The 13,640-nt window shown below is 35.0% G+C and overlaps 1 protein-coding gene across 1 annotated transcript in view; it reads left to right on the forward strand.

Annotated features, from left to right (window-relative positions):
- The first annotated feature begins 2,398 nt into the window (after window positions 1–2,398).
- The window catches only part of LOC129273515 (protein Skeletor, isoforms B/C-like), a 35,897-nt gene continuing 24,655 nt past the window's right edge, over window positions 2,399–13,640 (forward strand). Inside the window, exons 1-4 of the mRNA XM_064108055.1 lie at window positions 2,399–3,029; window positions 10,250–10,417; window positions 11,001–11,076; window positions 11,850–11,967. Of these exons, the coding sequence (XP_063964125.1) occupies window positions 2,987–3,029; window positions 10,250–10,417; window positions 11,001–11,076; window positions 11,850–11,967 (405 nt within the window). The 5' untranslated portion in view covers window positions 2,399–2,986. The remainder of the gene's footprint in view (window positions 3,030–10,249; window positions 10,418–11,000; window positions 11,077–11,849; window positions 11,968–13,640) is intronic.

Here is a 13,640-nt window from a genome sequence, read left to right on the forward strand (position 1 = left end):
TGTTACGGGACCCAGGTCACCCTATACTGTGGTCCTAAGAAATTTGACTTGGCCAGACCAACTTTTAGTAGTATTACATATACATGTACACTATGTTAAAATCTTATATTTAGGCCTGGTTATTTGCCATGGTATATATACAGTAAAACTTGTTATACTAAAATATTATAAGTGATTCCCCAAATAGAAAAATTCTTACCTTATCCTTGTTATTTTTAAGAGTGCAAATGATACGTTAACATCGTAAAATGATAAGTAATAGAAAATCACTATTGATAGTCACTTTGAATCTCAATTGATTAATCAATTATAAATATATTACATGTGTTTCTATGTTGAAGTTTCATGATAGAATGATGATATTAAACTAAATGTTGAAAGTACAATATTAGAAGTGCATACATAGTATATTTTTAATGATTGATTACTGTTTCATCTAGTGTGAATCATGTTTTCCTCCAAACCGTATTTCCTTGAGAATATTTCAGTTTAAGAAAGTTGCCTTCTAAGTTTGTAGAGGAAGGCAAAGTATTTGTGGTAGGTATTTTATACTTATAATTCATATCTTGGCAGTGTTTTACTAGTGACTCTTTTGCTTCTGATGATGTTAAAATCCCATCTGTACACGTACACACACCCTTACACACCCACTTCCACCGCAATCAAAGTAATATTATCACCCTGTTTTAAATATTAATCTTGACCTTCAGTATTTTGTTTATCGATTGCAGTTTAGACGTCCTGACCCTCTTATTGTGAAAACTGAGGTTTCCCCCACATTACTTTATGGATGAATTTTGACAATGTACAATATGTTTTTCTAAGGAGAGTGTAAACAGTTTTGTTTGGGTCTATAGAGAGTATTTTATAGACATGTGAATAATGTAGAAATATAAATTAAAGAAGCCTGGAATTGCTTCAAATCTCAACGATTTGCATATTTGTGTGACTGTGTAATCATTTGTGTGCAGTATATATTGAGGAATCTGTGAGTTTGCTCATTTTAACGGACAACAAATCTCATACCAATATTTACAAATACTTTCCTGCTGAAATGATATTTGTTAAACTAAATCAAAATACAGACGACCCATAAAATTATGTATCTGGATTGGAAACTGAGAGTCGAATGAATGGAATGAAAGAAAGAAGGAAAACGGTAGAATTCAATTCAATTCACTTATTTGATTTCATATGTTACAATGTAAAATGTCCGAAGTTTAAAAAAAAACAGGTAGCACCTCAAAAAGCTTCCGCTTGTCGAGCAAGGTGCTCATTTACAGGAAACAGCAAGAACAGATAAAATATCAACATAACAAAAATAATATAATCACATTGGATAAAGACACATGAATCATTTATGACCACGATTGAAATACAGTCAATGAAATGAAATGCAAACATTGGTTCTGTGTCATATAAATATATATGTCTGTTTCAGGTTGAAATCGAATAAAATATACTAGTACATGATTATATCTATATAGGAATATTTTTCAATAAGGAAGTAGCTACGGCAAGTGGGGCATAAGGAGAGATTTCTTGAGGCTTCTTTTAAATTCGGAAAATTGTAAAAGTTTACTTGAGTTTTTGATTGATTTCCAAACGTTTATACCATTGTTAGAAAGAGGATGGCGTGAAGATTAAGGATGAAGAATTGGATAGACGAATGTCGAGAGAAATAAAAGAGACAGAAAGAGGGTGACGAGGTGGATTATTTTGACATGGAGAAAAAGAAGAAAAGGTTCAAGGAGATATAACAATAATACAGTTTAGAGAAACAGAGAAAATGGCGGAGATGAATTTCATGTATACAATGAATGAGACACCCAAACAGAGAGAGAGGGGGGGGGGGGGTGGGTAATAGTTCTCTTTGTGTTGCTGTTATTTAGATAAGCATTCCACGAACGTTGGCGGATCCAAGCGGGGGGATCCGGCTCCCACCGCTAGGGGAATAAAAGTCATTAAAATAAAAGACAATTGTGTGTGACAAACCTGCCCTTCAAGGGGATGATGGTTGATTTAGTATTTTTATTAGCTATTAACTATCATGTTCATGTAACCCACTGGCGGATCCACGGGGGCACAACCGACTCATGCCCCCTCCCCCTTTTGAGGTACAATAAACATTTGTAATGTAAAAATGCCGTCAAAACACAACTCTGCCCCGCTTTTTTTTTTTAAGTGAGGACTTTTTTACATTTTTTATTATTTTTTATTATCTTAATTTTTTTGGCTTGTCAAATGTATTCTTGTGAAAATGTGCCCCTCCCCCTTTGGAAAATCCTGGATCCGCCCCTGTATTAAACATCGATTTTCCTTCCAAAATCAAGCCGAATGGACTGTTAAAATTTTCTGATATTCTGTTATTTGCTTGGGTCGTTGTCTCGTGCGTATCCAGTTCCTCGTTAACCACCACAGGGTAAATATTGGTACATTATACCACTACTAAAGACTGAGTCAGATCACCAACGAAACCATTTCCTTTCATCAACTACAGATTTATTATTTGATTTGAATCATAGCTGGTAGAGACCTCAATCAGAGTGAAACTATGCTCAATTTGGTGATATGAATCAATGCACTCTAAATAGGGCAGTTTTAACTGAAGGAGAACATAAATAAACAGTATGATCAATAAGTGTGTCCAGTATAATAGATGTGATCACTGAGCCGGATCAAATGGAACAATTCAAATAAAAGATCAGTCCGGCTGGGTTTTTCTCTATCCGCAGTCACTATTTGTACGCGTGAAGTCGATAACATTGGTGGTATTTATCCGAAGCCTATTCATAAGGTTTCCAACAAACACGGATGTGTGATCAACTCGATTTACATTTCAACTATCAAAAACTGGTATTGCTTTCAGCTCTTCTAGATTTCATTTGTACTAAACACCATCTGATGTCTTACCGTACTGTTTTGGACTCAGCGTAATTCGAAATCCTTTGAAACATTTCCGGTCTTTGGATGTTTTCTCTCCATCATGAAAGTGCCTAAACTTTTATTAGCTGCAGTTATTTCAACTGGTAAGTCATATAGAGTATAGAATACAACACTTCATCTTTGGGAATCAAAAAGTTTGACGATATTTCTCGCCACTTTTTTTAGCATTATCATAGCATTTCGGGGGGGGGGGGGGAGGGGGTAGCTGTTTGCCAGAGAGGAATCAGAGGATACGCAATCCATAAAGCCCACCCCCTAAAAAGTATCATAGCTTGCAGTATAAAAATCAATTCAATGATAACAGGGATATAGTGATTAAAATTGATCAGTGTCCATGATAGTCCACACTTTGCAATTGATCATGTTCCCATTAGCGCATTCCCTTTGATATGTATTCTGGTAATAAACATAGGCTACTGTGAAAGACTGTATTTTAAAAGGATTTGCTTCTCTTATCATTTAAAGCAAACTTGCACGGGGTAGAAGAAAATGATCTAAAAATTGATATAGATAAGCTTATAGTATGAAAATTAAAATTTGAGTGCTTATTTATACGGACTCACGGAACTCATATAGTTAACACTGAAAAAGAAGATACTTCATAATCGAATTAAGTTAACTTCTTTATGAATATGGAAAAATGATAACCATGCTTATAACGTATACAGTTTAGTAATATAAACAAACTCATAATAGAATGAGAACCTAAATAATATATTCATGTTTTGCCGTGGCATAACTGCACCAACTATTAACAAATCATGGGACGTTAAAAATATAACATTCTAAACGAGATTGAAATAATGAGGATCAAACAAGCAATTAAATTAATCAATATTTGATGTTAAATAAGTATTTGTCATTTTCAAGATATTTGTGTTTTTCCATAACAGTTGCGAGGTTTTTATAGCCAGACTACCATGTAAAGGAACAAAAAATTCACTTCCAAATGAGTTACGTTGAATTTTGTGAAAGCCTCCCCCTCCCCCACAAAAAGGTGACCCTGGTCTATATGGGATACTTTGGTAAAGGAAACCTAATGATATACGTTATGGCATATCAACCAAATGACCCGGGCCATTGGTTGATGATGTCATGTCTTAGCTTTCCATTTTCCAGTGCTATTGCATGAAATCACATGGTATAAAAGTTGTGTCACACATTTGTGTATGATAAGTCTCTTTCGTATAACGCCAATTCTAATCTTACACATTGAACCAGTTGTCAATCCATTTTTTTTATTGTAGGTGTACCAAATTTGAATAAATATAATTTCATATAATAAAATACAAAATAATAAGTGGGTGTAAGACATAATGGCCCGTATTCTGATAGCGTGGTTTAACTTAACCCTAGTCTAAGTGTGGTAATAAACTGCCATATTTAAACCTAGGTTTAAATTTCGTATTCTGATAGCAAGGTTTAAGTTAACCCTGGTCTAAGTGTGGTAATAAATCCTCAAAAAGTTAAACTCGCGCAGGGGGTAGTTTAAGCCTGGTTTAAATCCAACAAATCATGGCCAACAATTTTTTAGAATTTATGCCTATATTGCATTTCGAGCTACTTCCTCAGTTTTTAACAGATTCTCATGAAATTTGGAACACACTTTGGTCTCAAGGTAAGGAGGTGTAAGAATTTTTTTTTCCCTTTTTCGGAAATTGTGTTGCCATGGTAACAGTATATTATGGTTCAAAATTTTGCCGTTTAAAATACTTAATCAGTTTTCTACCAATTCTCAAGAAAGTTGGCTAACACATTGATTTTGAGGTAAAGATGTGCAAGACTCATTTTTGCATGTGTCGGAAATTGTGTTGCCATGGTAACGGTATAGTATGACAAAAACTAAGCATAAATCTTGCTGTTCCAACTACTTCCTCAGTTTTTAACCAATTCTCGTGAAATTTGGCACATACATTAGTCTTAATGTGAAGATGTGCAAAACATATTCTATGCCTAAAGTATATAAGAAATCGCGTTGCCATGGTAACATATCAAATATCGAAAATTAGGTGAAAAACTTGTGGTTTTAATTACTTTATAATTTTCAAACCATTTCTCATGATATTTGGCACAGACATAAGTCTTGAGGTGAAGATTTGCAAGACACATTTTTGCATGTGTTGGAAATTGTGTTGCCATGGAAACGGTATATTATGGCAAAAACTATGTAAAAATCTTGCAATTCCAACTACTTCCTAAGTTTTAACCAATTCTCATGAAATGTGGTACAAACATTAGTCTTGATGTGAAGATGTGCAAAAAATCTTTTATGTCTTTATAAAAAAAATCATGTTGCCATGGTAACAAATCAAATATAAAAAATTAGATGAAAATCTTGTGATTTGAACTACTTTATCAGTTTCCAACTGGTCAATTCTCTTAAAAATTTGGCACATACATTAATGTTGAGGTGAAGATGTCTGACATATTTTTGCCTGTATCAGAATCGTGTTGCCATGGTAACAACATATTATATAACGAAAATAAGGTGAAAATTTTGTAGTTTGAACTCCTTCATTAGTTTTCATTTTTCAACCAATTCTTATAAAAGTCGGCTCACACATTGGTTTTGAGGTATAGATCTGCAAGACATATATTTGTGTGTGTTGGAAACTTTGTTGCCATGGTAACATCATATTAAATCAATAAATGTTTAAACACATCTCGTGGATTGAACTTCTTCATTTTATGACATAGGCCTATGCTCATGAAATTTAGAACACATAGGTTTTGAGGTAAAATAATCTGCAAGACACATTTTCTCATTCATCAAAATATGTGTTTGTATGGTAACTACACACACCAAAATAAGATTAAGACAATAGTCAATGCTAACTGTTGTTTGGCTACATAGAGAACTACATGTAGCTGTAGGCTTAGTTCTAGTTTTAAGGGGGGTGCTAGACCTCTAGATCTCGAACTACAGTCCCTAGCTTTAGATCTAGGCCTAGATCTAGATTCTTTAGATCTAGTAATAATCCGTTAGATCTCTAGCCTACTTCTTTTGTCATGCCTAAGGTTAGATGAGTAGATCTACTGTAGACTAGCCTACATTTACTATTTTTCGATTTAGAATCTAAATTGAGAGTCTACAAATCTCTAGATCTAGACCTATTACATGTAGACCTAGATTGATACAGATCTAGTTCTAGATCTAGATAGGGTCTAAGTTATTTAGTCTAGAACTAGGCCAGCGTTAGAGATTCTAGATCATACAGTAAGTCAGTAGACTAGATAGCACAGACTAACGTAAGGCCTAGATCTAAATTCTTACATTAATCTAGGCCTGGCCTAGTCTAGTCAAGACTAAGCTGTTGTTGGTCTAGGTTTAGGCCTGTTTTTTAGTCCTGGACCTGGAAACCTAAACAAGTCCCCAAAAATATTTAAATAAAATAAAAACTCTTCAAAGAAACAGATATGGACCTAAAACAGGAGTAGAGAGATGTCATTTAGCCAGGCCTAGTTACTTGGCAAGCAATGGCAATGCATAGCGATAGTCAGATCTAACACTGTAGACAGGAATAACCGTCGTTTCTGGGGATTTATTGAAAAAATTCTGACATTTTATTGTCATATCACATTGCCTTGGTGAGAGAGGCCAACGGCAACGTAGACTGTCATACTCATCATAGACTCAGCGGAACAATACAGAGACTGAAGCTTTTTGTCTAAGACAAATCAGATCTATTCTACTAGATTCTAACTAAGAATAAGGTTAGAATATAGATCTATATCTATCCCTGTCCCAAGGCTAAGCCAGCCTAATTCCTGAATGATGTTCTAGGCCTAGACCAATACTATAAATATGTATAATGTAGCTTCAGTCTCGGTTGCTCCACTAGACTACGGTTTGCTTCAGGAAAGTAAAAAAAGTCAAAACAATGTTCAATTCTCCTCCAAACAATTGGGCCTAAGCTAGATCTAACTATACTAGCCTAGGCCTAATGTTAGACCCAAGACTACTCTCAAAAGTTACAAAAATTTCCCCTTACATAAGGTTAGAATAAAGATGTCGACCTCTTAACTTATTGTTTTAGATCTATAGGACTAGAGTCTAGACTCTAGTCTAGAGTGGGTGAGGTGAATCTATTCAATTTAGATTTTGACAAACATGAAAAGCAATCAATGGGACTGATACACACAAAACTATGCAGGTCACTCGGTTTGGGATTGAAATGTTTTAGTAATTAAAAAATATAAAGATAATCTGAATGAAAATTTCTTACCATATATGGGTGATGAATGCTTTTCTTTCACTACAATAGTTGTAATTAGTTTCCATAAAATCCAAATTTTTAAGAAAAAACAACTTTAGTGACATTTTTTCAACTTTGTTGCAGTCATCCCTGCAGCACTAATTTACCAAAAAGGTGCTAGTCTTGGTTAAAAGAGGATTATTATTTCCAAAAAGAATTTAAACCCGGGTTTAACCCAGGTTTAGTTAAACCTGGCTATCAGAATACCAAAATAATTAAACTACACTTAGACCAGAGGTGAGGTTTAGAGGAGGTTTAGTTAAACCAGGGTTAACTTTAGACTAGGGTTAAGTTAAACCTGCTATCAGAATACGGGCCACTGAGTTTTGTCATTACATAAATTATATGAAGACTGTTTCGCCGAAATAAGGGGAAATTTTTAAATGCCATAAATTTTAAGTAAAACAAACGTTTCATTCCTTGTCCGATTTTGTTGAAAATTTCATTGTTTTGGCTGATTTTACTTTATCTGATTAAATCATACCATTTTCAGCCTAGAGTTTCCTATAAGGTGAGATACAGCGTGCGTCTGTTATATAAGGTACAATGGGGAAGTTACAAATGGATGCAGAGATTCAAGGTTCGAGCCTTGATGGACATTTCATAAAGCTGTTTGTAAGTTATGAGTGACTTTAAAAACAACTGGTAACGCTTTCTTAGAATATTAATCAGCACCATTGAGAATTTGCAGTATAATCATGGTGACGTTAAAGATTGGTCCCAGTCGTAAATAATCTGATTGGTAGGGCCTATATATACGTCTGTTAAAATTCTAATACACACAAGCGCACCCCAACATACAGTTTCGTTGTTACTCGAACATTAGTTGATGGTCGGAGGGGGGGGGGGGGGGGGTAGCAGGCACTAATGTCAAGACGGAGCTATAATTCTTCTCATTGACGTCTTGATTGTCATTTATTTTCATGTTATCAATACCAATTATGATATCATGTGATATTCTTCCGTTCAGTTTATTCAACTTAAAGTTAACATACATGTACAACACAGATGCATATGATATTAACTACATAAAGTTCCAAGGAAATGATTCGTATAATGCGTTTCAATAAAGTCAATTACATAGGCTTATTACTTATTTACAGGGTTTCGGATATGATAGTCTGTATACATTTTTATATACAACAAAAATCATACAGAGATGCAAACGCTTGTAATTAGAAAGACATATAGTTATCACGCTTGTGAATAGGACCAACGAATGAAAATTGAATCAATTTACACGATATCCTTAGTGATCCTATAATGATATGATTTCATATAGCTAGAATATGTCTTAAACTGTGTTGCTATAATAAATATAACTAAAATATAACATTATGAAATGCGATGGACTATTCTTCAGGCAAATTTCTCCCTTACGAATTTTTAAAAACAAACGACATGGGTATGAATACGAAAGATGATGAACAACTAATATGCGATAATACCCTAATTCCTTCATACTTTTTTAAGTTTATATGAGCGTCACTTTTAGACAATCCGCTACGTTTAACTCGAATTTCCAACTGCTCTTTGATCGATAATTCACCTCATATTTTAATGCAGTCATCGAAATACACAAGGCTGTTAAAGGCTAGAATACACTGAATAAACCAAATGTATTTACATCGCGGTAATTGATCCTGGCAGTGAAAATGGTACCACGTCGTACGGGGGCGTGGCTTGGTGGTGGAGAAAATTACCATCACAAAGAGAACAAAAGTTACATTGTATGTTTCTTCATCTCTATTTCTATTCATGAAATACATCTGTCATTATATTTGTCTCGTATTGATCGTTATGTTCTTTCATATAGTTGCCAAATTGAACTTTTCATGTAATTGAGCCATGCCTCATTAGCCATTGTGCTTCTTATACATATGGTCCACATTATTTTCCTTTTTTTCCCTTTTTACTTCGTGTGATTTGTAAATATACTATTTGTTAATGGTTGAATGAATTGAAAATGATGAAGAACAGAACTGTCTCCCAACACCATACTGATTATTCTCAACGGGGTTATCGAATTCATTGTTTAAGTTTAATCATAAGCTATTCTAAAAGTCGAAAAAGTCGAGTCAGGGTAATTACGAGTAAATACAGGCATTCATATTTGACCTTCCATGATTCAATTTCATCAGGAAATGTCAATATGTGTTGTTCGCTCAATGAATCATCATTTTGTGCATTATACTATGATCCTTATCATGATATTTATATTTATTATATTGACTTAGTCTATGAGCACAACATGGTCTACGTCTCAGGTAGTTTAATGCTATATGGGCTTAACCCAATTTGGTCTATACGATACTTGATCTAATACTCACCTAGTACACTGCAAAAACTCTGGTGTCGATTTAACGCCAGCCCGGAATCTATATACGTCCACACCTGTCCAGAGAAGTGTTAAACAACACCAGTTTCGTTTTGGTCTAACACCAGATAGGTGTTTATACAACACCAATTAGCATTAAAACAGCAATGGTTTGATTATAAAGTGGTGTTGTTTTAATACTTCTCTGGTGTGGACATATATAGATTCCGGGCTGGTGTTAAATCAACACCGGAGTTTTTGCAGTGTATAATTCTCTTTTATTATTATGTTCAGATGGTCTAATTTCCACTTCCTCTTCTGTTTCGTTTTGCACTTTCAATCAAGTGAAATTTGATCCACAAACAGTTCACCAGAAGTTATCTAACCTTATTAAATGTAATTGCTATATTAGGCTAACTTAATGGATATTAGACGGGAGGGAATATTAGACGAGATGTTTAACTGGAAATTATACCAAGTGGTAAATGGTCTAAACGGCAGTTGAAATAAATGGTAAGTAGACGAACTGGCTGTAGACGAAGTGGGATTAGACCATGTTGAATAAAAGTAAAGCAGACCGTAGCGGATGTAGACTAATCGGCAATACCAATACAAGTTTTAAGATTATTGTTTCATGCATGCATGTGAGCAAAACATATAAAGTCTGCTTAAGATTTTGAAAACTGTGACAAGCTACTCACTCATATTTTCTACTTATGTTTATAATCAGTACTAGGTGTATGTTATTGTGATGAGCCGTACTATGGAAAGCTGATCGGTGAGTTCAGGCGACAGGGAAGCTCTCCATCAAGCCATCACGGTGTGACTGGTACGGTGTATGCGGTAGATCGAGATACACTACAGATTATTAACTTCTCCTACGATGGACTAGCTCCAGGTAAGATCTGCACCCGGTATGACAGAGCTTAGCGATTGATCATCATTTTTAAGATTGATTACATTGATCATCATCACTTCCTTTATACACAAACATTACGTAATGCTAAACGTACAGATTAACTGAGCAATCAATCGTTAATATTTGTGGCATGGTCCCCTGATTCAGATTTTGGTTTCACTTTGAAATGTTTTTTTTTTCATTATAGTGTGATGTGGAAAATGATATTTTTGAGAAGAAACAATGAAATCAGTGTCGGCAAATAAAGTTAAGATAATTGCCAATCATGCAATCGATACGAAATCTTATTTTTGAAAAAAAATGACATATTATACGATACGAAATCGTATACATATTGATAATTTTTGTGAAAATTTCTGTTATGAATAAATAACCCACGGTTGTAGATCTTTACTTGCTACGAATATCTATTATGTCAATATAGATGGGTTTCAGTGAAAATGTGGGTACGGTTTGATTCCTCAGCATAGAACTGTGCTGCTTTCCTGCAAAGTTCATTGTAAATGAACTGTTTCGATGGTAACGTAATTTTTTTTTCGTTTTCTATATGATTTACTTTCAGATGCATTCTTTTACATTGGTACGTCCGGAACACCATCAGCAAATGGTTTTGAAATACCCAAGGCGAACGGACACGCGTAAGTAATGTTTTCTAGTGAACATGGTGATGGCAATGATGGTGGACTGGTGGTTGTGGTGGTGTTGGTGATGATCGTGATTATGATGATGATGATGATGGTGGTGATGATGACAGTGATGATAATGGTGGTGATGATGATGACGGTGATGTTAATGATTATGATGATGGTGGTGGTGGTGATGATGATGATCATGATGATGATAGTGATGATGATGATGACGAAGAGGATGATAATGTTGATGGTGGTGGTGGTGGTGGTAATTATGGGGATGAAGGCAGTGGCGTACCTAGGATTTTCCACAGGGGGGCAAATTCGTCCGCCAAAAAATTTGACAAGCAAAAAAAAAAAAGGTCTTCAACCACAAATAAAGGATCTCGTCCGCCAAAAAATTTGACAAGCAAAAAAAAAAAAATTCAACCACAAATAAAGGATCTCGTCCGCCAAAAAATTTGACAAGCAAAAAAAAAAAAGGGTCTTCAAGACTCGTCAGGGGGGGCACTCTGCCCCCCGTAGGTACGCTAGTGGATGGAGGTCGTGATGATTGTGGGTAGTTGTTATAGTGTGGGAATGATGAGGGCAATCATAAATGCACCCGTATTAGTATACAAAACTTTAAAAAGGCCTTTTAGAATCTGAATTCATCATAATTCAAGAATATGCCCCCCAAAAAAATTAGGAGTAATTTTCAATAGTTTTGATAACCTTGTACAAATGTGATTGCAGTTGTATCTCATGCTTGTGACATATTTTATGACATTTCTTTGTTTTAGAACTGAAAAACTGGGTGTATACAATAATGAGGACTTGACAATTCATCTCGATACATCAGTCGGACCTGATAGTTTATCGGATTATGTCTGGATATCAGTCTGGTGCAAACAAGCCGGGGTACTTATCTTTTTTAAATATTTATCTACATTTTGGCGGTGTGTGATATGGTTCTTCTCTCTGGAAAAGGGTGTCTTGGGGAGTTCCGTGTAAAGGTGTGGCGCCACATATGGGGGGGGGGGGTGAGTGCCCCTATAACGATTCAATATCATTAGAAAACCCACACAATGAATGACGAAAACAAAATGGGAAAGAAGAGATTATTAGAAAGAAAGGACTGGAAAGTGTAGCTATATCGGGATCCAACAGTAAGTGGAGGGTCATATTCTCAAACTTTTTTCATGTTCGGATAGAAATGAATTGTATATATGATTTCATTTCTTATTTGACCCTCAATGTCATGACGTCATGCAAATGGCGTCGGAACTTGAAAATTCCATTTTGCTTCTTATGATGTCATCATAATTATGCAAATTTGACTTTAACTCTGTAAATGTTGGTCAATTTTTGCCCAATTTTTGATATGCTGTAGTTGAGGTCATACTCTTTCTGAATTATAATCTTAATGTTCATTTTTCAGAAACGGACCATCCTGAAAAAATGGCAACTTATAGAAGAATGTCAATTTTGCTCATTTTGCGTGTAATCTCTATGGGAGATTTTACATTCATACTATTCCTAAACCCATTATATCTCCCTTATCCTGCATGCTAGAGACTTCTAACAAATTGCGGTAGATTGTTTAAGTGTTGCTTTTTCATATAAAAATATGACTTGCCCTTCAAATGCCACCTTCATGCCCTAAATTCAAATCCAAAATAGTCTTCGTTCAAAAACTTCATATTTATGGAAATACAAAGTCGGAAAACCTTAAAATAGCCATAAATTTTTCATTTATTTCGGTCTTATATTTTCATGAATTGGTAATGGTATTATCCTTCAGAAGTCAAAAGTTACTTTTAGAAATAGCGCCTTCTATAATACAAAGTCTGCAAATCATTAAAATGGCCATAAATAATTATTGTTCCATTGACGCTAAATGGCGACAATGCCTGGTTTTTGTTCATTTTTTCTATTCCGCAATCTTCTTTGCGTTGACACAAAATGGCGACAGTGCCTTGTTCTTGTTCATTATTCCTATTCTGCAATCTTCTTCATCTTCTTCTGCCAAAAATGCTGGCTCCTGCCCTGGCCCCGTTCCTCATCCAAATTTCTCCAAAATTGGCAGACATGGTCTCAAGCACCCCTAGTTGTGCCCTTAGATTCAGTTTTCCAAAATCATTCATGCATGACCATCCAGGCGCCATTTTGCAAATTTAAAGTCCATTTGCATACCATTTTAACTCTATCGTATCTCCCTTATCCTGCATGCTATACAGACTTTTAATAAACTGCGGTTGATTGTTGAAGAGTTGTTCTTTCATATGAAAATATGACCCGCCCTTCAAAATGCCATCTTCTTGCCCTAAATTCAAATCCAAAATAGTCTACGTTCAAAAACTTCATATCTATCGAAATGCAAAGTCGGAAAATTGTAAAATGGCCATATCATCCTTGTTTGTATTCATTTCAGTCTCATATTTTTAGGGTTTGCTTATGGTATCATGCCTCATAATTCTACTGTGTTTTACGCATCAGTTATCACTACTTTTATAAATAGCGCCCTCTAAATTTTGAAATTGTTCTTGATTGACCCTCATTGTTTCATGCAAGGTCAAACCCGTACCTTTTCT

The sequence above is a fragment of the Lytechinus pictus genome, chromosome 12 (genome assembly GCF_037042905.1).
Source record: "Lytechinus pictus isolate F3 Inbred chromosome 12, Lp3.0, whole genome shotgun sequence".
NCBI classification, from domain to species: domain Eukaryota; kingdom Metazoa; phylum Echinodermata; class Echinoidea; order Temnopleuroida; family Toxopneustidae; genus Lytechinus; species Lytechinus pictus.